The sequence below is a fragment of the Mya arenaria genome, chromosome 10 (assembly GCF_026914265.1).
Source record: "Mya arenaria isolate MELC-2E11 chromosome 10, ASM2691426v1".
In the NCBI taxonomy this organism is placed as follows: Eukaryota; Metazoa; Mollusca; class Bivalvia; order Myida; family Myidae; genus Mya; species Mya arenaria.
The window spans coordinates 23,557,023-23,580,670 of NC_069131.1; the positions used below are offsets into that span (position 1 = coordinate 23,557,023).

Sequence of the window (23,648 nt, forward strand, 5' to 3'; positions counted from 1 at the left end):
TATGTGCCTGTCAAAAGCATTAAAAAGTAAACAAGAACCATGATGTGACAAAACCAGGTTTTTAATGATTGGCAGAAGAGATTCAGTTTCAAATGCTTTCTTCTATTTTTTGTAACTATGAGTGACTTTGATCCTAGGGGCCCCAAACACAATCCCATGGAAGTCCTTTACAAACTCTTCCTACATATCAAGTTTGGTCACAGAATGTCAACCATAACTTAAGTTTTTTAGTACCAAACAGTAATCTATTTTTAGGAACAGTGATCATGACCCTGGGGGGGGGGGGGGGGCAGAAGGCAATCCAATGAAAGGTCTCCGTAATCTTGTCCTATATACCAAGTTTAGTCACACTATGTCAACCCTTACTAAAGTTATTCAGTACTAACCATTTTTCTATTTAAAATGGAGTTATGTTACCTTAATGTAAGATGGTCGTCAATAATAAGTTGCAAAGTATTAAGTCAATGAATGAAGGGTTTAGAAGTTTTTTTATTAAAATCCAAACTTGCCCTTAAACTTTAACCTAAGTTCCAAAGTCAATCAGGGGCCATAACTTGTCTTAAAATAAATATGGTGTTATCTAATATCTTTGTGCGATGGCCCTGAACTACTGTGTGAAGTATTAAGTAAGTTGAAATTAGGGTATAGAAGTTATTAATAAATATCCAAACCTGCCCTAAAACTTTAACCTTAGTTCCCCAGTCAATTTAAGAGGCCATAATTTGAATAAAGGATAATCTGGAGTTATCTAACCTTATTGTGTGATAGACCTTAACAACTGTGTGAAGTATTAAGTGAATCGAATGAAGGGTATTGAAGTTATAAGTGAAATCCCAACTTGCCCTAAACTGTAACCGGACGCCGATGCCGATACCGATACCGGGGCGAGTAGTATAGCCCTCCTTATTCTTTGAATAGTCAAGCTAAAAAGGTGAAGAATACGAATTTGATTCCTAATGCAATTAAAGCATGCTTGCATGCTACTAGGTGTAGCTAATATGACAAGCAATTCAATAAATTGCGACCCAGGAAAGTTAAAGCCCTGTCTTGAAGGAATAGTTATAATGCAAAAATGGCTTTAAATGACCAAAACAAAGAATTTTTATCATTAATTAATACGTTAAGGGTATTGGAGTTATAAGTGAAATCCCAACTTGCCCTAAAACTGTAACCGGACGCCGATGCCGACGCCGATACCGACGCCGATACCGGGGCGAGTAGTACAGCCCTCCTCATTCTTTGAATAGTCAAGCTAAAAAGTTGAAGAATACACATTTTGATTCCTAATGCAATTAAAGCATGCTTGCATGCTACTAGGTGTCACTAATATGACAAGCAATTCAATAAATTGCGACCCAGGAAAGTTAAAGCTCTGTCTTTAAGGAATAGCTATAATGCAAAAATGGCTTTCAATGACCAAAACAAAGAATTTTTTCAAAAATGAAGTTTTATCATTAATTAATATGTTATCTAAGTATTTGATCTTATGCAAGCATAAAACATTTCGTACATCTAAAGGTGTTTTAGAGAACTTCATGAAATGTTGTTGTTACAGAATTTAATTTCCAATGCTTCAAGAATAGGGAATATTTTTGAGGTGTGAAAAAGTTTGACACAGTCTCAAAAATAATGTATAAGTGGCTTTGTGATGATTTGATTTTTTTGCATTATAGTAACCAGGAAGTAAATTTAAGTTTTTTTTTTTTTCAATATCCATTTTATTTGAAACATATAATCAAGAGGCCACAATTAATGTATACATTGTTCATTTGGAACAAAAAGATATTGATATATTGTCAAAAGACTTGCCAAATTTGAAAGCAAGCATATTTTCAATTAATTTTTAATAAAATATCCCTTTGTATTCAAAGTTGACTCAACTCCAAAAAATAAATTCTCAACACACCATTACATGAAGCAAACAATATCTGTTTTTACAAACGACTGTGATGACACTTGGCCACCAGTAGGCCATGATCACATTATAAGAAAAAGATTGATGGTTGGTAAGAACACTTTAACATTATCTGCAGTAAAAAGAGCCCAGCTGGGAGGCAATGATAAAGGATCCGGGCCAATGCTTCAAGGCGGATTTCCACTCTGCATGAACACTTTGAAGATGATTGTTGAGTATGGGACACATTTACCAGGTGATATCCAGCAACAAATAACATTGATGGTGTGCTTAAATGCATACGGACAATTTGTCCCGCCCCTACTCATGTTCCCTGTTGAATATTCCCGGGATACTGGCACTCACGAGTTTCCAGAGGCTATTGATGGTAAAACACCAAACAAATGGAAGGATGGTGAACTTTTCATGGTTTTAAACACATTTGTTGCCGAGGAAAGCATCAAGAAACCAGTAATATTGTATGTGGACCGCCATTCCACACACATGTCCCTTGCTGCTGCAACATTATATTGCCATGAAACTGTCATTATAATATACTGTCTTTGTTTGTGAAATGTGTGCTGACCATTAACTAACATGTCATATTTTGTGGTGAATCGATTTACGATAACAAGTACATACAAGTGTAAACACTATCATTTAAAATCATTGGAACTTTTTTGTTTAATGATTAAATTCTGACATGTTGATGGCATGAATATCTGAACACTTCTTCAGTCTTTTGACGATTTGCTAACATTGATATTGATGCTAGTTGATTGATTAAATGATTGATTGTATTGTTTTAATGTGATTTTTTCCAAAAGTTCAAAAGGGTGTAGGGTTTTGACAAAATGTGTAGGGATTGGACGCCACAACTTTTAACACACTTTGCATACACCTTTTACTTATTAGTATAATAAGAGGTACAGTACTGTTAAGACCAAACTTGACATTTAGTGAACTTCTTGTTCACAATCAGTTCACCATCAGTGCACTTCGTAGTGCACTAGGGTAAGACAAGGGGAAGACTAGGGACAGACTAAATGCAGACAAGGGGCTGACCAGATAAGGTTTATTCAGTCTATAATAAAGGCTATCTTTACAGTGAAACTTAGAATGATGGGTGTAGTTTAAACAGATGTTTTAATGTTAATTAATTTATAGAGAATACTTATAATCCATTTGGATCTTTCATGTAAATGATATAGATTTATTAAATTAAAAAACTGATGTTTTGTAAAAAAAGAAATTGTCAAACAAAGATATTTAAATGTTTTTTTTTGTTTTCTTTATTAATATGCATTGCATTAATTTGATAGGTATAATGATATAACTTTGGTTCTGGGTAAAAGGGTTTCATCTTCAAACACTTATTGTACATAATGATGAAATGAATTCATAAGCCTTTATTTTAACAATAACAATACATTTCACAAGGCTATAATAAAGTTGTTCGTTATTTAAAATAGGTAATCATCAAGGTTCATACCTTATTGATCCAAGCTCAAACTGTGAAATTGTTGTGCCATTGTTGATTCATTCAAAGGTTATATAAAACAAGATTTTCTTCCATCTATTCTAAAACTTATAATTTTATGTTTATTTTTGTTTAACAAATGTATTGTGATTTAAGGTGACAGCCTAACAGCAATCATTATCAAATAAGTACAACATTAATTATTATAGTATATTTTCTAAATTGTACCCAGATTTATTGATTGCATTTCTAATTTGAAACACATTAATAGATAAACATATATTTTAGAAGTATTGTATAATTGGTTCTGCTGCTTCATTATTAAATGAAATACTATCCATTGAAGGCTACACTAAGCCTTCTTTAAGCACCCCCACCCCCCATAGTACACAATTCTGTGTATTGATCTTTATCTTTATTGCCTCCTGCTGTCTTTTAAATCTCAGATCTATCAGTGTTTGACTTACCGTTTCATTTTGATAACTTTTTAAATCATATTAAAAGCATTATAACAATGCTTTAGAGTAAGAATAAGAGTATTGTTAGATATTATTAATAATATACCATTTATATGATTTATATCCTACAACATAAATGTAATGTTACTTTATTTGTTTATTATTTACTTCTCATCAGTCAAATTAATACATTGGCTATGCATATATTGTTTATGCAAGAATTGGTTGTGTATTAATAAGACAATGCTATTTTCTACTCTAAATGGTGTCACCTCCAAATGGCCCCTAGCCAATAAACAAATACACAGAAAATTGGCCCCTGCAATGACACTAGTGCAATAAACAAGGGATACACAGCAGAGAATTAACATGACAATCTTCTTAAAACTAGGCAACTCAATATTTTCTTACAAATTTGGTTTTAGAGAAGAGATGTTAACAAATATGTTTTTATAAAAGATGGAAAATAGTTTATATTTATTAATTATATTTTGCAATTGCATTATAAATTTAAAAAACAACAACACTATTTCTTTAGGACACTTTTCATCATTTGTTAATCAAATTGTTAAGAGTAGAGATATTTAATTTTAACCATGCATATCATGTATTTTAACATCAACTAGTAAGTTTAATAGAACTCATATTCATTGTAATGCCTGGTTAATGGTTGAATGCATAGGATAATTCCCTTTATTTGTCATTTTTAAGTTATCACAGCAGGGTCCCTGATACTTCCTGTGTATTGTTTATTGTCCCGACCTATTGGGGCTAACATTGTTACAATGGGTAATCTCGTTACAAAAGTATGAATAAGCATTTTATCATTTTTTAAAATTTCAAATTTAATGCCTAGTTAGTGGGTCATTTGGTAGGATAATTCCCGTTGCTCTTTTTATAGATAAAGATAAATAGATACATTCAGTATCAAATGCTCAAACTAGGCTTTTAAGATGTTTATTTATGAAAAGTAATGAATTAATCATGAATATAGTTACGTAACATCTATACGGGAAAGTTACAGACAATTGCAATATCATCTAGATAAGTATTTATAAACTTTTTGATGAAGTTATAATGTAATGCATATATGAAAAGTCTGTTTCTGAAGAAATAGCCTGAGCTTCTATTTTTAAATCTAATTAAGGCAAGGTATTTTTTTCAACACTGCATGCATTTTTTTTCTACTTTTAAATTACAATTACCTTTTTTATCATAACCATTGGTTTTGCATTCACTGTTTGAATATATAATAGTGCTGTTCACTTATATACTTAGGATTCAGAATTATTATTTTGTAATCACTAATTGACTTTAATTAAATGTCTGAATTACCAAAACAAATGTTTGGATGTTACAATAGTAGCACAATTATATTGATAACACCCCTATTTTCAAATATTGGCTTACAAAGAATATTTATTGGATTTATTTAAGAAATGTTTCATTCTTATTTCACCAACATTAGAATTAAAAAGTTGACAAATATGACCAGTAAATGCTGGGTAGAAACCCCTTGTCTTTAGTTACTGGCCCATTAAATGATGACCATCATAAAGTCATCAATAAATGCAGTATACTAAAATGTTTTATCTCCTAGAGGAAATGATCTTATCAGTTAAATTAAATCAGTATAGTTAAGCCAATCTGAGTGGACCAGGAAAATCTATACTGGCTTATCTAATAAACTACGGACTACATTAGTTTATACATAGTGCACAAATTGTTCACTACTAGTGCACTCCTAGTGAACAAGAGTGTAAAGTTTGGTCTTAACAGTACTGTACCATACATGTTAGGTGTTAAACAATTTTTTGTGTCAGAATTACCAGAAGTTTAACTTTAAAGAACCTGGATTAAAAAAATATATCGGGCACTATGCTGCCCAATACCATAACATTTTACACTTCCACATACATTCTGGTCCAGCTATGCCACCTGTCAAGTACGATGATTATCATCACGGCAACATCACAAAGCAGAGAAAAGGTCATTCGCATTTGAGGAACAAAAGAAGGTTTTAGGCTTTCAAATAACGCATTATACTGTTGATACAATCACAGAAGCCTAGATGTAATAAATAAAAACATTTGTCCTTTAGAATTGGAAACATTGCTTAGACATAGGAAGAAGACAGTTGTTAGTCCAGGTGCCAAACAGTTTTCTCTCAAGAACCAGGCAGTTCTTTTTGACAAATAATGAACATGAAAGACCTACCAGTTATATATATATCGTTCATAATATAACAAAGTAAAACATCTTACCTGAAACCATGTTATCAGTCTCTGTGTGACACTGCTCAAGGTAGGCAAGGGAGTACTGTAGTATTTGTTATTTAAGTCCCAGAGTGTAGTCAATACAAAACTTAAAGTAATTTATATTTGCACAGCCATGGTTCCGCAGTTAATTTGTGACTAGAAGGGAAATAAAGAGTAACTCCGAAATGGTTGGAATGGAAAATGCGCGAAAATGTCTGGCTCAGTTGCTGATACATCGATATATATATACTGGTTTCCCGATCTGATGTCACTCTCGCTGGGAATCCACTGGGATGATGCAAGTACTTAGATAAGTTATATAATTATTAACATAATACGCTAATAACGTATTATAAAATAATAATAAAGATAATTAGACATCTGCAGATTTATATCGGCATCCGCGTCATCAGCTATGTACAATCTGCTATGTACTTTCGTTTTGTTAGCTGGGAAAACCAGATTTGGAAAACGGAAACAGGTACTGGGTATGTATAAAATCCGGCCCTATAGCGCCTCAACTGAGGCATAGGTAAGAAAAACACGGTCCTAGGCCCTAGGGTCTAACTTTTTTTAATTCTTAACCAATTTAATAAAGTTTGGTATTGTTGGAAAGAAAAAACAACCAGCTTTCATAAAATGTTGTGTTGTTTTTATTTCTAACGTGATAAATTATGCTAATATTGTGTAAGTTGTCGTTTAAAATCGCATAATATCGCTCAGAGGCGCAGGTATTGAAAAACACGGCCCTAGGGTCTAGATTATTTAATTTTTAACCAATTTAATTAAGTTTGGTATCGTTTGAAAGAAGAAACAATCTGCTTTTTTCAGAAAAAAATTTGGATTTTAAATTCTAACGAGGTTATTTATGTTAATATTATCTTGAAGTCATCGTTGAAAATCAAGTAATATCGCACTAAGCAGCATGCATGGAAAAGCACGGTCCTAGGGTCTAAATAATTTAATTCTCTATCAATTTAATAATATTTTATATGATTGCAAAGAAGAAACAACCAGGTTTTAGAAAAAAGATATAATTAATTTTCAAGTATGTTAAAATGTAATAAAAGTACCTTAAAGTCGTCGTAGCTATTCGCACTGTACTGCAAAGGGACGCTGGTGTGAACAGCAGGGCCCTATGGATTTAATTATTTTATTCTTTATCATTTAAATAATTAAATGAATGCATAACGTGAAAAGACCACCAGTTTGCGAAAAAAAAGATATTGTATTAAATTTCTATCCTGTTTAATAATACTAAACTCGTCTTGAAATTGCACATAATTGTACAGGAACTGTGGTGCTGTTTTAAAAACACGGCCCTATATAGTCTGATCTGAATTATTAAATCTAAAGATGCAAAAATATACAAGCAGCTTTCATATCTATTTCTATCATGATCAATGATACTATAATTGGTTGGAAATCATCGCTTATACAGTCACAATAACCATAATATGGAGTAGTGAGAAAATCACGGTCTAGTTATATTATTTTTTAATAATAATAATAATAATAATAATAATAATAATAATAATAATAATAATAATAATAATAATAATAACAAAAATAATAACAACAAAAACAACAACAACAAACACAGCAATAACTCAGTTTGTTCCAGTTTGTCAGAATTTTACATGCATATGGTACAATTTACCGAATCCATTCAATCATTACCATGAACACTGTGTACACAGTCATTTGTCTGGACATTTTACATTGTCAGTACAGCTTTGGTGGTGCCACTTGTTCGTACAGTGTTTGTGTTCACATTTGATCATATTGTATATAAGGTCCGGCATTTTACAGGATCTATATAATTTGATAATGGTTGTTTTAGATTCTTGTTGAGGCATTTTGGGCATTTTATTTACTTTGAAACATTCCATTTAGCCCTTATTAATGCAGCAAAGAAGATGGCTTCTCATAGTCGACTGAAGAAATCGCAAATTTGATGCATCTATTTCAAAGTTTTTTAATACAAGTTCAGTTGCAAAGGCAATAGCAAACACTCCGCAGTCAAAACAATTATCTTGCCTCTTTACGTTTAATACATTGACGGGAATATTCTTGTTTAATTTATTTCCATATATTTGAGATATTTGAATGGTACGGTTTGTATTTAGAGTCCCATTCGATTTTAAACAGTCAATTAAAAACACCGGTCCGTTGTCTTCTTTTTGGAATGAAACCACCCAGTGGTTACTTCCATTATAATATATTTGGACGGATGGTGCATCCTGGGCTCGAAGATTTTCATAGATATTCCATTTCACGTTATCGTCGTTAAACACGGGGGCAAATAAAGTATTTTGTAGCCCATTGACGTTTGAAATATTTTTAAAAAGTTTTTGACAACAATTTATTACACGGTCGTTCAGTCACGACTCTTTATTTTCAATGTCTTTTTTGTCTGATTCTGAAATCGTGTCTACGGGCACAGTCAAAGTAGGAACCGCTTCCCTTTTGGGCGAACACACACTGATTTCCTCACATAGCAATTCTTCTGCTATAGTTGAAAGGTTGTTAAGGCTGTCATCAAATTTTATTTTATTTTTGGCCATGGACTACATGCTGGCAGATTAGTTTCCTTGTGCTGGAACTGGATGTTTTCTGGCTTAAAACTACTGAACTAGGAGACCTCTTATTTATTGAGGTTTCGAGCGCGGGTGATGGTGCCATTGATTACATGTATGTTGAACATTTGTTTACTTACACTGAATCTGGAGCGAGATTAACTTCGAAAACTTTTTTTTTTTTTTTGGGGGGGGGGGGGTCTGTCCGGTCTTCTGTGCTACTACGGACTTGCATTATTTCGTAACATTGTTAAGTATTTAACAGTCTTCTTAATCTGATCTGTTTGTAAATTCAATGTTTTCTTTACCGCTTAAATATGATAACAAACGCCCACTGAAGGGCACGTACATTCTTCTTTTGGTGTCAATTTTACCACCCGTTTTTTTGCGCTTTTACCCCTGGACCATGAACGAGTTCAGTGATGACACAAACTTTATCAAAACATTTTCAATTACATAACTGGCTAACATGTCTTGGCTCAAATTAGTTTCCTGTCCTTTAAGTTCACTCTGGCTTTTGCCATCAATGGTTGTAGGGTTTTTATTTTCTAACATGTCAAACATTGATTGGTCATTTCCAGTATTTGAAATAGTTTCATTTAGATTATTTTGCCCTATATCATCGCTTTCTTCGCTTTCATTATTTTTCGGACTTGATTCTGAATTCATCCTTAATGCGTTTATTTTGTTTTAACTGAACATAAAATATCAGAAGGGTTTCCACTGAGTTGAGACAGCTTTATATCGGACGGCTCTAACTTGGCGTAATGATACGCTTCTTTCAGAATAAAATTTCCAAAATTTTCCGGCTCTGCCACATTGAATGTCAGTGTAAATTGATATTTGCAAAAGAAACAGATGCAGAAAGAGAAAATCAACAGGTAATTCTTTATGCTTTTGAATATACTTAATCTATTGATTTGCTGATTATGCGGGGTTGTTTGTTATTCCGCTATATGCATAGAAACATTTTGATTTTTGAAGGATCCACTGGCCTGAACTTTCGAATACACTCTGCTTAATATGTTATGTCCAGCTTTCTTCAAATGTTTCTATTTTCGAAATACACTCTTCTTTTGATGAAGACATCAAGATATATCTGGCATTTGACGAGTCGTAATGTCGTCTTGAGTGTCATTCTGTGTTTAACCCAAACTTTAACATCAGTGTTAATGTGAACCCAACAATGTTAAATAGGAATATATGGGAAAGTATGAGTTTTGCCTTTTTTATTCCTGCCTCTCTGCCGCATATGAATGGCACAGCTGTTAAAAATAAATTTGGAACATGCTCTTCAAGGACCCTAAAATGAGTTCATGAAATTTAGCGTCACGTTTGTCGTTCGGCATAAAAGATACAGGATTGATCTTGTTTCCTTCGAATATAATATGTTGGAAGGATAACACACTGACAAATAATCCTCTTAGCTCATACGTTGTGTCATAGTACATTTATATCTTTTCGTCAGAGTCAAAAACCAGTAAATGGTTGAAATCCTTAATAATTTCGTCATGGTCCGATATACAAACAAATGACGGGTAAATGTCTATTTGCTCTGGGACCATGATTACGAACAATCTTAAGTCGGAGTTCAAACTCAATGGTAGAACTGCAAATCTTCATTCTTAATGAGTTTTTATGATGAAATTTCCTGAATTTTATAACTATTCAAATTTGTACAATTATTTACATTTATTTTCGTAAAACGAATGGAATAAAAACGATCCTTCGAGATTAAATGTATGTCCGAGTCTAGACTTGGACCTGAGACTGTTCGTTATCATGGCCCTGCAAGCACGTGTGCTATCAGCATGGTTTAAAATATGTACGACGCTCCATTTAAATAGTGATTAAGTTGTCATATGGAATTCCAGTATTTGAAGTTTGATCAAATTCATTGATTTATAAGCGTTTCGGCAGACTCTTGACTTCCTGGAGGTGTTGACAGCGAGCCGGCCGGGAATGAGACTACATGAGTTGAAGTTACTGAGGTTAAAACAGGCGGCCAGTGTTGGAGCTACTAGCCTTGGAGCTCTGGCCGTTGCGTTTACACTGCCACTGGACAGTTTATTTTATGAAAAAAAGTGAATGCTTCCTTGTCAGAAATATCCCCCTAACCACCAGTTGTTATCATGATAAAACATTCCAGAAATTAAATAACAGTTATATACGTTGTATTTGTGAGTGTTTTTTCTATATCTCACATAAGTTTTCCATTGTAGGATGTGCAAGTTTCATAGCCATAATTTCATCACCCTAAGTGGGTTCCTAATATATGTGATTTACTTTTACGATGTAACTATTGATATAAAGATAAGATATCTGGATAAATCTACTATTAGGGGCCTAAAATAAGGTGAAAAACAGCTTTTTGATGATTCTGTTGCAATTCCCTTTGTTGTAATTCCTTGGATATTTCCCTTTAATTGTAAACCGCATGTCTGCATTCTTTAGATGTATGATACAATGTCACTTCATGAAAAAAATATACCGTGTTCAATTCTTTTTATTGTCAACTGCAAAATGTATTTAAATGGGAAGGGACAAATTCTGATTTTGCTGATGCTGCATTAAGTGTTATTTTATCATAGAAACAAGCGATGTGGCGATGGTCTTAAATAGCTCTGTATCCACGATATTATGATTTGCAGTTTTGTGTCGTGAATGCTTTGTAACATAAAATCGTTACTTGCAATTTTTAATATCATATTCAATATCATAGCTATTTGTTTGAAATATATCTTAAGACAACCAAAATATAGGAATTAAAGAAAACACTTCTCCCGATACGTTTCGGTGATGAGGTGAACCCACTGATGATATAGAGGATATTTGTTCATCTCAGTGTTAGATCGTATTTTGTTTCACGAGTGTTATTTTGTTATGACTACGAATGAAACAAGAGGCACATCAGTGCCTGTGCTCCACTGGCCAAAAGGTTCAAGCAAAGACCACCTAACAAACATTTTCGTCAAGTTTCATAGAAATACAATCATCAATTTTTGAGGAGAAGTTATTTAAAAAATTTTTTACTTTAATAGCTCTGGCTGCCATGTTGTGCAGTGGACCGAAATGATTTGGGCAATTTGAGTAAAGGAGCACCAAACAAACATTTCTGTCAAGTTTTATCGAAAAAAGGTCATCGGTTTCGACGACAAGTCGTATAAAGTTTTTTTTATTTTTTAGCTCTGGCAGCCATGGTGTGCAGTGGACTGGAACCATTTAACAAATTTTGGTTAATGACCACCCAAGGAACATTTCTGTCAAGTTTCATCAAAATCTGATCATCGGTTTCTGAGGAGAAGTGGTGTAAAGGTTTTTCCTATTTTTAGCTCTGGCTGCCATGTTGTGCAGCAGACCAGAACTGTTTGGGCTATTTTGGTTAAGGACTACCCAAGTAACATTTCTGTCAAGTTTCATTGCAATACGATCATCGGTTTCTGAGGAGAAGTCGTTTAAAGGTTTTTCTATTTTTACCTCTGGGGGCCATCTTGTGCAGTGGACCGAAACCATTGAAGCAAATTTGATAAAGGACCATCCAAGGAACATTTCTGTTAAGTTTCATCAAAATCTGATCATCGGTTTCTGAGAAGATGTTCTTTAAAGGTTTTTCTATTTTTTTGCCCGGGCAGCCATGTTGTGCAGCGGACCGGAACCATTTGAGCAATTTTGGTTAAGGACCACCCAAGGAACAATTCTGTCAAGTTTCATCAAAATCTGCCTATCCGTTTCAGAGGAGATGTCGCTTAAAGATTTTGCTATTTTTAGCTGTGGCGGCCATATTGTGCAATGGACCAGAACCATTTGAGCAATTTTAATAAAGGACCACCCAAGGAACATTACTGTCAAGTTTCATCAAAATCTGCCGAACCGTTTCAGAGGAGATGTCGTTTAAAGATTTTGCTATTTTTAGCTCTGGCGGCCATATTGTGCAATGGACCGGAACCATTTGAGCAATTTTGGTAAAGGACCACCAAAGGAACATTCCTGTGAAGTTTTGTCAAAATCCGCTTATCAGTTTCAGAGGAGATGTCGTTTAAAGTAAAAGTTTACGCACGCACGCACGCACGCACGCACTCACGACGGACAATCTGTGACGACATAAGCTCCATGGCCTTCGGCCAGTGGAGCTAATAAAATGTGATATTGTACTAAAATCAACCATTTTCTGTTTAATGTTTTTTCGAGCTTTTTCACATTTTTTTCTCCGAGGATGTGGTGAATAAATCTCATAAAATACCTCCCTCTCCGGCCAGGAAATAAACACAGCAAAACATTACATTTTAACGTTTTTTATTATATTTATCAAAATCAATAATCCAGGATATAAATGATACTTAAAGCTAACAAAATGATTTTATTTATCCCTAAGTTGACTTTTGAAAGAACACAACAAAAGTTTCACATCAAACTGTAAGGTTTGAATGCAAGTTGTAAGGTTATTGGCAACTGCTGTAGCAGGCATTCTATCTTTGATTAGTATGGCATGACCTCCCTTGACAACTGTATTGGTATTACTTGTCAGAAATGCGTGTTGCTACTGTAGAGCGTGTTCTTACTGAACAGAAGTTAAGAAAGTATGAATTTGATATCTTGATCGGCTGTTATTAACTTAACACGATAAAAAAGTGTGTATGGTCGGACAGACGGACAGAAATCAAACTAGTAGATATTACGAAAACAACAACAAACTGTATCAAAATGATTCAAGGATTTTGCTCAACGGAATATTACAAACAACACAAAATGCTTTCACCAGACATGTAATAGTGTCAAAGGCAAGCAGGCAAGCATGTTCAAAATATAAGTATGTATTTGTTGTATTAACTTCTTAGCAATCTAAACACAAAAACAAAACATTCTCAGCTGTTGCTGAAAACGATTTTCTGGAAAAATGAAAATAATTTTATATCATTTACATGTATCTTTATTAAGAGAATAATCACTCGAGAAAATACAATTCAGTGTTTCAGAAATAGTAAAGAATATGGAAAATGCGTTCAATGGTGTGTTATATATCATAGTTAATTCATAGTATAAAATAATCGATAAATTCATAAACGACCGATTTGAAATCATAACTTATAATATAACACTTTCTGCATTAATTTTTTTAAGAAAGGAAAAAAAATGTCGCATCAAAATCAGAACGTAAAATGTTACATCAGTTGTCAATCGAATAATGTCGTTTCAACTTAAGAATGCAAAGCTAACAATGGAAGAAATTCAATAAAAAAATAAATGAAAAAAAAAGTTTTATTAATCAGAAATGTAAAAATGTATTTTCCATTCAAAATAGAAAATGTCACATCAAATGGCATGGGAGCATCGAATGATAAAAACAGTTGTTACATTAACTTAAGAATGTCAAATAAAAATGTCAAATAAATATAAGGTTGTCACCTAAAAATGAGAATGTGTTATCAATATAAGGTTGCCAGCTAACAATTATAATGTCTCATTACTTTAGAATGTCTCAACAACAAAAAGTTGCCACATCAACATAATCATGTCACATCAAAATTTAAAAGTCAAGATGATATAAGGAAATCACATAAACTTAAGAATGTCCCATTAACATTGGAATCTACATCAAGAACAGCTTGTCACATCAAACATCAATTTAAACCTGTTGTCTCAATCAATGTATTGGAAATTTCCTTTTCAATCGGGTTTCCCTCCAAAAGGCATCCATTTTCTTCTCTAAAAAAAACAATGAAAGTATGTATAATGTATAACAACACATCTTAATTAAAAATTCATTTCTTCTTTTTCTTCCTCTGTCATTATCATCATCATCATCATCATCATCATCATCATCATCATCATCATCATCATCATCATCAACATCAACAACAACAACACCACCACCACAAATACCAGCATCATCACCAGCAGCAGCACACATAACCAGTAACAGAAGCACCATCATCATCATCATCATCATCATCATCAAAATATTCTTCTTCAGCAGCAGACGCATTCTTCTTTTTCAGCCTCATTTTCATCCTTATCCTCATCGCATCATAATAATCATTTTCTTTTTTATCAAGATATATATATGAATAAGGTTTCAGGATCTATTTGACCTCATCCAGTCCCGCTATGAGCCATCTACTCATTTCTGGGTTGCCATCAGTAGCCAACTCCACTGCAAGGGGCATCTCTTCGGGTGGATGGTTGGACCCTCCGGAACAGCAGACGCTGAAACATTTGAACAGAAGCAGCATCATATGTTCCTAAAGAAAGTTTATATATAATTAAATCAAGTACAATAACAATAATAATACAAAATTATATTAAACATATAAATAAAAGTGCTTATGAACTAGTATTATCTAAAAGAATAAAACATCGGGTTTTCTTCAGCCTTTCTATGTGATGAATATATTATTAATAGCATTCAATCTAAGAAACACAATGCCCCATCCAATTTACAATACTATATTTATTCAAATACACGAAAACTAAATAAACATTTTCTACTACACGGGTTCGGTTAAAGAGATCTTGGGAACAATGCTGGTGCCTTTTAGCATGTTCACTGTAAGATTTCAAAAACCAACAGAAAATGCCTATTTATTTATGTCTATTTCTTAAAAAACAAAGTTTGACTTATTGATTGAAATAGATTTTCGGACGTTCAGCAAATTCTAAAAACGCGAGCAAATTAAAACATAACTTTGTTGAAGGTGTTGTCCACAGCAGCAGAGGAAGCGAACTCCAATGCTGGTAAAGCTGCATCCTGCCGCATCCCGCCAACCTGAGTAAATTTTATCAATTAACTTTGAATTGGCAAAACTTGAAAGGAGTAAACGAATCGATTCATCAGACTTTTTTGAAGTATGAAATATCTTTAATGCCCGAGTATGCAATAATCTTTCTTCTTAATGCCCGAGTAAGGAATAATCTTTCTTCTTCTTCTTCTTCTTCTTCTTCTTCTTCTTCTTCTTCTTCTTCTTCTTCTTCTTTTTCTTCTTTTTCTTCTTCTTCTCACCCCTCTCTTCATCCTCATAACTATCATCATCGTCTTCAGCTGTCATCATTTTATATGTCACCATCATCATAAGCAGCAGCACCACCAGCAGTAGTAGCACCAGTAGCAGCAACACCATCATCATCACATGCAGCAACACCAGCAGCACCAGCAGCAGACGCATTCTTCTTTTTCAGCCTCATCTTCATCCTTATCCTCATCGCATCATAATAATCATTTTCTTTTTTACCAATATATATATATATGAATAAGGTTTCAGGATCTATTTTACCTCATCCAGTCCCGCTATGAGCCATCTCCTCATTTCTGGGTTGCCATCAGTAGCCAACTCCACTGCAAGGGGCATCTCTTTGGGTGGATGGTTGGACCCTCCGGTACAGCAGACGCTGAAACATTTGAACAGAAGCACCACCATATGTTCCTAAAGAAAGTTTATATATAATTAAATCAAGTACAATAATAATAATAATACAAAATTATATTAAACATATGAATAAAAGTGCTTATGAACTAGTATTATCTAAAAGAATAAAACATCAGGTTTTCTTCAGCCTTTATATGTGATGAATATATTATTAATAGCATTCAATCTAAGAAACACAATGCCCCATCCAATTTACAATACTATATTCAAATACACGAAAACTAAATAAACATTTTCTACTACACGGGTTCGGTTAAAGAGATCTTGGGAACAATGCTGGTGCCTTTTAGCATGTTCACTGTAAGATTTCAAAAACCAACAGAAAATGCCTATTTATTTATGTGTATTTCTTAAAAAACAAAGTTTGACTTATTGATTGAAACAGATTTTCGGACGTTCAGCAAATTCTAAAACGCGAGCAAATTAAAACATAACTTTGTTGAAGGTGTTGTCCACAGCAGCAGAGGAAGCGAACTCCAATGCTGGTAAAGCTGCATCCTGCCGCATCCCGCCAACCTGAGTAAATTTAATCAATTAACTTTGAATTGGCAAAACTTGAAAGGAGTAAACGAATCGATTCATCAGACTTTTTTGAAGTATGAAATATCTTTAATGCCCGAGTAAGCAATAATCTTTCTTCTTAATGCCCGAGTAAGCAATAATCTTTCTTCTTCTTCTTCTTCTTCTTCTTCTTCTTCTTCTTCTTCTTCTTCTTCTTCTTCTTCTTCTTCTTCTCACCCCTCTCTTCATCCTCATAACTATCATCATCGTCTTCAGCTGTCATCATTTTATCTGTTAAGCAGCACCACCACCAGCAGTAGTAGCACCAGTAGCAGCAACACCATCATCATCACATGCAGCAACACCAACAGAACCAGCAGCAGACGCATTCTTCTTTTTCAGCCTCATCTTCATCCTTATCCTCATCGCATCATAATAATCATTTTCATTTTTACCAATATATATATATATGAATAAGGTTTCAGGATCTATTTTACCTCATCCAGTCCCGCTATGAGCCATCTCCTCATTTCTGGGTTGCCATCAGTAGCCAACTCCACTGCAAGGGGCATCTCTTTGGGTGGATGGTTGGACCCTCCGGTACAGCAGACGCTGAAACATTTGAACAGAAGCAGCACCATATGTTCCTAAAGAAAGTTTATATATAATTAAATCAAGTACAATAATAATAATAATACAAAATTATATTAAACATATGAATAAAAGTGCTTATGAACTAGTATTATCTAAAAGAATAAAACATCAGGTTTTCTTCAGCCTTTCTATGTGATGAATATATTATTAATAGCATTCAATCTAAGAAACACAATGCCCCATCCAATTTACAATACTATATTCAAATACACGAAAACTAAATAAACATTTTCTACTACACGGGTTCGGTTAAAGAGATCTTGGGAACAATGCTGGTGCCTTTTAGCATGTTCACTGTAAGATTTCAAAAACCAACAGAAAATGCCTATTTATTTATGTGTATTTCTTAAAAAACAAAGTTTGACTTATTGATTGAAACAGATTTTCGGACGTTCAGCAAATTCTAAAAACGCGAGCAAATTAAAACATAACTTTGTTGAAGGTGTTGTCCACAGCAGCAGAGGGAGTGAACTCCAATGCTGGTAAAGCTGCATCCTGCCGCATCCCGCCAACCTGAGTAAATTTAATCAATTAACTTTGAATTGGCAAAACTTGAAAGAAGTAAACGAATCGATTCATCAGACTTTTTTGAAGTATGAAATATCTTTAATGCCCGAGTAAGCAATAATCTTTCTTCTTAATGCCCGAGTAAGCAATAATCTTTCTTCTTCTTCTTCTTCTTCTTCTTCTTCTTCTTCTTCTTCTTCTTCTTCTTCTTCTTCTCACCCCTCTCTTCATCCTCATAACTATCATCATCGTCTTCAGCTGTCATCATTTTATCTGTTAAGCAGCAGCACCACCAGCAGTAGTAGCACCAGCAGCAGCAACACCATCATCATCACATGCAGCAACACCAGCAGAACCAGCAGCAGACGCATTCTTCTTTTTCAGCCTCATCTTCATCCTTATCCTCATCGCATCATAATAATCATTTTCATTTTTACCAATATATATATATGAATAAGGTTTCAGGATCTATTTTACCTCATCCAGTCCCGCTATGAGCCATCTCCTTATTTCTGGGTTGCCATCAGTAGCCAACTCCACTGCAAGGGGCATCTCTTTGGGTGGATGGTTGGACCCTCCGGTACAGCAGACGCTGAAACATTTGAACAGAAGCAGCACCATATGTTCCTAAAGAAAGTTTATATATAATTAAATCAAGTACAATAATAATAATAATACAAAATTATATTAAACATATGAATAAAAGTGCTTATGAACTAGTATTATCTAAAAGAATAAAACATCAGGTTTTCTTCAGCCTTTTTATGTGATGAATATATTATTAATAGCATTCAATCTAAGAAACACAATGCCCCATCCAATTTACAATACTATATTCAAATACACGAAAACTAAATAAACATTTTCTACTACACGGGTTCGGTTAAAGAGATCTTGGGAACAATGCTGGTGCCTTTTAGCATGTTCACTGTAAGATTTCAAAAACCAACAGAAAATGCCTATTTATTTATGTGTATTTCTTAAAAAACAAAGTTTGACTTATTGATTGAAACAGATTTTCGGACGTTCAGCAAATTCTAAAAACGCGAGCCAATTAAAACATAACTTTGTTGAAGGTGTTGTCCACAGCAGCAGAGGAAGCGAACTCCAATGCTGGTAAAGCTGCATCCTGCCGCATCCCGCCAACCTGAGTAAATTTAATCAATTAACTTTGAATTGGCAAAACTTGAAAGGAGTAAACGAATCGATTCATCAGACTTTTTTGAAGTATGAAATATCTTTAATGCCCGAGTAAGCAATAATCTTTCTTCTTAATGCCCGAGTAAGCAATAATCTTTCTTCTTCTTCTTCTTCTTCTTCTTCTTCTTCTTCTTCTTCTTCTTCTTCTTCTTCTTCTTCTTCTTCCCCTCTCTTCATCCTCATAACTATCATCATCGTCTTCAGCTGTCATCATTTTATCTGTTAAGCAGCAGCACCACCAGCAGTAGTAGCACCAGCAGCAGCAACACCATCATCATCACATGCAGCAACACCAGCAGAACCAGCAGCAGACGCATTCTTCTTTTTCAGCCTCATCTTCATCCTTATCCTCATCGCATCATAATAATCATTTTCATTTTTACCAATATATATATATGAATAAGGTTTCAGGATCTATTTTACCTCATCCAGTCCCGCTATGAGCCATCTCCTCATTTCTGGGTTGCCATCAGTAGCCAACTCCACTGCAAGGGGCATCTCTTTGGGTGGATGGTTGGACCCTCCGGTACAGCAGACGCTGAAACATTTGAACAGAAGCAGCACCATATGTTCCTAAAGAAAGTTTATATATAATTAAATCAAGTACAATAATAATAATAATACAAAATTATATTAAACATATGAATAAAAGTGCTTATGAACTAGTATTATCTAAAAGAATAAAACATCAGGTTTTCTTCAGCCTTTCTATGTGATAAATATATTATTAATAGCATTCAATCTAAGAAACACAATGCCCCATCCAATTTCCAATACTATATTCAAATACACGAAAACTAAATAAACATTTTCTACTACACGGGTTCGGTTAAAGAGATCTTGGGAACAATGCTGGTGCCTTTTAGCATGTTCACTGTAAGATTTCAAAAACCAACAGAAAATGCCTATTTATTTATGTGTATTTCTTAAAAAACAAAGTTTGACTTATTGATTGAAACAGATTTTCGGACGTTCAGCAAATTCTAAAAACGCGAGCAAATTAAAACATAACTTTGTTGAAGGTGTTGTCCACAGCAGCAGAGGAAGCGAACTCCAATGCTGGTAAAGCTGCATCCTGCCGCATCCCGCCAACCTGAGTAAATTTAATCAATTAACTTTGAATTGGCAAAACTTGAAAGGAGTAAACGAATCGATTCATCAGACTTTTTTGAAGTATGAAATATCTTTAATGCCCGAGTAAGCAATAATCTTTCTTCTTAATGCCCGAGTAAGCAATAATCTTTCTTCTTCTTCTTCTTCTTCTTCTTCTTCTTCTTCTTCTTCTTCTTCTTCTTCTTCTTCTTCTTCTTCTTCTTCCCCTCTCTTCATCCTCATAACTATCATCATCGTCTTCAGCTGTCATCATTTTATCTGTTAAGCAGCAGCACCACCAGCAGTAGTAGCACCAGCAGCAGCAACACCATCATCATCACATGCAGCAACACCAGCAGAACCAGCAGCAGACGCATTCTTCTTTTTCAGCCTCATCTTCATCCTTATCCTCATCGCATCATAATAATCATTTTCATTTTTACCAATATATATATATGAATAAGGTTTCAGGATCTATTTTACCTCATCCAGTCCCGCTATGAGCCATCTCCTTATTTCTGGGTTGCCATCAGTAGCCAACTCCACTGCAAGGGGCATCTCTTTGGGTGGATGGTTGGACCCTCCGGTACAGCAGACGCTGAAACATTTGAACAGAAGCAGCACCATATGTTCCTAAAGAAAGTTTATATATAATTAAATCAAGTACAATAATAATAATAATACAAAATTATATTAAACATATGAATAAAAGTGCTTATGAACTAGTATTATCTAAAAGAATAAAACATCAGGTTTTCTTCAGCCTTTTTATGTGATGAATATATTATTAATAGCATTCAATCTAAGAAACACAATGCCCCATCCAATTTACAATACTATATTCAAATACACGAAAACTAAATAAACATTTTCTACTACACGGGTTCGGTTAAAGAGATCTTGGGAACAATGCTGGTGCCTTTTAGCATGTTCACTGTAAGATTTCAAAAACCAACAGAAAATGCCTATTTATTTATGTGTATTTCTTAAAAAACAAAGTTTGACTTATTGATTGAAACAGATTTTCGGACGTTCAGCAAATTCTAAAAACGCGAGCCAATTAAAACATAACTTTGTTGAAGGTGTTGTCCACAGCAGCAGAGGAAGCGAACTCCAATGCTGGTAAAGCTGCATCCTGCCGCATCCCGCCAACCTGAGTAAATTTAATCAATTAACTTTGAATTGGCAAAACTTGAAAGGAGTAAACGAATCGATTCATCAGACTTTTTTGAAGTATGAAATATCTTTAATGCCCGAGTAAGCAATAATCTTTCTTCTTAATGCCCGAGTAAGCAATAATCTTTCTTCTTCTTCTTCTTCTTCTTCTTCTTCTTCTTCTTCTTCTTCTTCTTCTTCTTCTTCTTCTTCTTCCCCTCTCTTCATCCTCATAACTATCATCATCGTCTTCAGCTGTCATCATTTTATCTGTTAAGCAGCAGCACCACCAGCAGTAGTAGCACCAGCAGCAGCAACACCATCATCATCACATGCAGCAACACCAGCAGAACCAGCAGCAGACGCATTCTTCTTTTTCAGCCTCATCTTCATCCTTATCCTCATCGCATCATAATAATCATTTTCATTTTTACCAATATATATATATGAATAAGGTTTCAGGATCTATTTTACCTCATCCAGTCCCGCTATGAGCCATCTCCTCATTTCTGGGTTGCCATCAGTAGCCAACTCCACTGCAAGGGGCATCTCTTTGGGTGGATGGTTGGACCCTCCGGTACAGCAGACGCTGAAACATTTGAACAGAAGCAGCACCATATGTTCCTAAAGAAAGTTTATATATAATTAAATCAAGTACAATAATAATAATAATACAAAATTATATTAAACATATGAATAAAAGTGCTTATGAACTAGTATTATCTAAAAGAATAAAACATCAGGTTTTCTTCAGCCTTTCTATGTGATAAATATATTATTAATAGCATTCAATCTAAGAAACACAATGCCCCATCCAATTTCCAATACTATATTCAAATACACGAAAACTAAATAAACATTTTCTACTACACGGGTTCGGTTAAAGAGATCTTGGGAACAATGCTGGTGCCTTTTAGCATGTTCACTGTAAGATTTCAAAAACCAACAGAAAATGCCTATTTATTTATGTGTATTTCTTAAAAAACAAAGTTTGACTTATTGATTGAAACAGATTTTCGGACGTTCAGCAAATTCTAAAAACGCGAGCAAATTAAAACATAACTTTGTTGAAGGTGTTGTCCACAGCAGCAGAGGAAGCGAACTCCAATGCTGGTAAAGCTGCATCCTGCCGCATCCCGCCAACCTGAGTAAATTTAATCAATTAACTTTGAATTGGCAAAACTTGAAAGGAGTAAACGAATCGATTCATCAGACTTTTTTGAAGTATGAAATATCTTTAATGCCCGAGTAAGCAATAATCTTTCTTCTTAATGCCCGAGTAAGCAATAATCTTTCTTCTTCTTCTTCTTCTTCTTCTTCTTCTTCTTCTTCTTCTTCTTCTTCTTCTTCTTCTTCTTCTTCTTCTTCTTCTTCTTCTTCCCCTCTCTTCATCCTCATAACTATCATCATCGTCTTCAGCTGTCATCATTTTATCTGTTAAGCAGCAGCACCACCAGCAGTAGTAGCACCAGCAGCAGCAACACCATCATCATCACATGCAGCAACACCAGCAGAACCAGCAGCAGACGCATTCTTCTTTTTCAGCCTCATCTTCATCCTTATCCTCATCGCATCATAATAATCATTTTCATTTTTACCAATATATATATATGAATAAGGTTTCAGGATCTATTTTACCTCATCCAGTCCCGCTATGAGCCATCTCCTCATTTCTGGGTTGCCATCAGTAGCCAACTCCACTGCAAGGGGCATCTCTTTGGGTGGATGGTTGGACCCTCCGGTACAGCAGACGCTGAAACATTTGAACAGAAGCAGCACCATATGTTCCTAAAGAAAGTTTATATATAATTAAATCAAGTACAATAATAATAATAATACAAAATTATATTAAACATATGAATAAAAGTGCTTATGAACTAGTATTATCTAAAAGAATAAAACATCAGGTTTTCTTCAGCCTTTTTATGTAATGAATATATTATTAATAGCATTCAATCTAAGAAACACAATGCCCCATCCAATTTACAATACTATATTCAAATACACGAAAACTAAATAAACATTTTCTACTACACGGGTTCGGTTAAAGAGATCTTGGGAACAATGCTGGTGCCTTTTAGCATGTTCACTGTAAGATTTCAAAAACCAACAGAAAATGCCTATTTATTTATGTGTATTTCTTAAAAAACAAAGTTTGACTTATTGATTGAAACAGATTTTCGGACGTTCAGCAAATTCTAAAAACGCGAGCCAATTAAAACATAACTTTGTTGAAGGTGTTGTCCACAGCAGCAGAGGAAGCGAACTCCAATGCTGGTAAAGCTGCATCCTGCCGCATCCCGCCAACCTGAGTAAATTTAATCAATTAACTTTGAATTGGCAAAACTTGAAAGGAGTAAACGAATCGATTCATCAGACTTTTTTGAAGTATGAAATATCTTTAATGCCCGAGTAAGCAATAATCTTTCTTCTTAATGCCCGAGTAAGC

The 23,648-nt window shown here is 34.3% G+C and overlaps 1 protein-coding gene across 3 annotated transcripts in view; it reads right to left on the reverse strand.

The window, feature by feature from the left end:
- The window catches only part of LOC128206092 (uncharacterized), a 126,872-nt gene extending 120,329 nt beyond the window's left edge, over nucleotides 1–6,543 (reverse strand). For all 3 annotated transcript variants that reach the window (XM_052908261.1, XM_052908260.1, XM_052908259.1), the window contains exon 1: nucleotides 6,097–6,543. Coding sequence is in view for 2 of the 3 variants with exons in the window: in XM_052908260.1 (XP_052764220.1) it covers nucleotides 6,097–6,106 (10 nt within the window). In the remaining variant the exon portion in view is untranslated. The remainder of the gene's footprint in view (nucleotides 1–6,096) is intronic.
- Nucleotides 6,544–23,648: the final 17,105 nt, after the last annotated feature.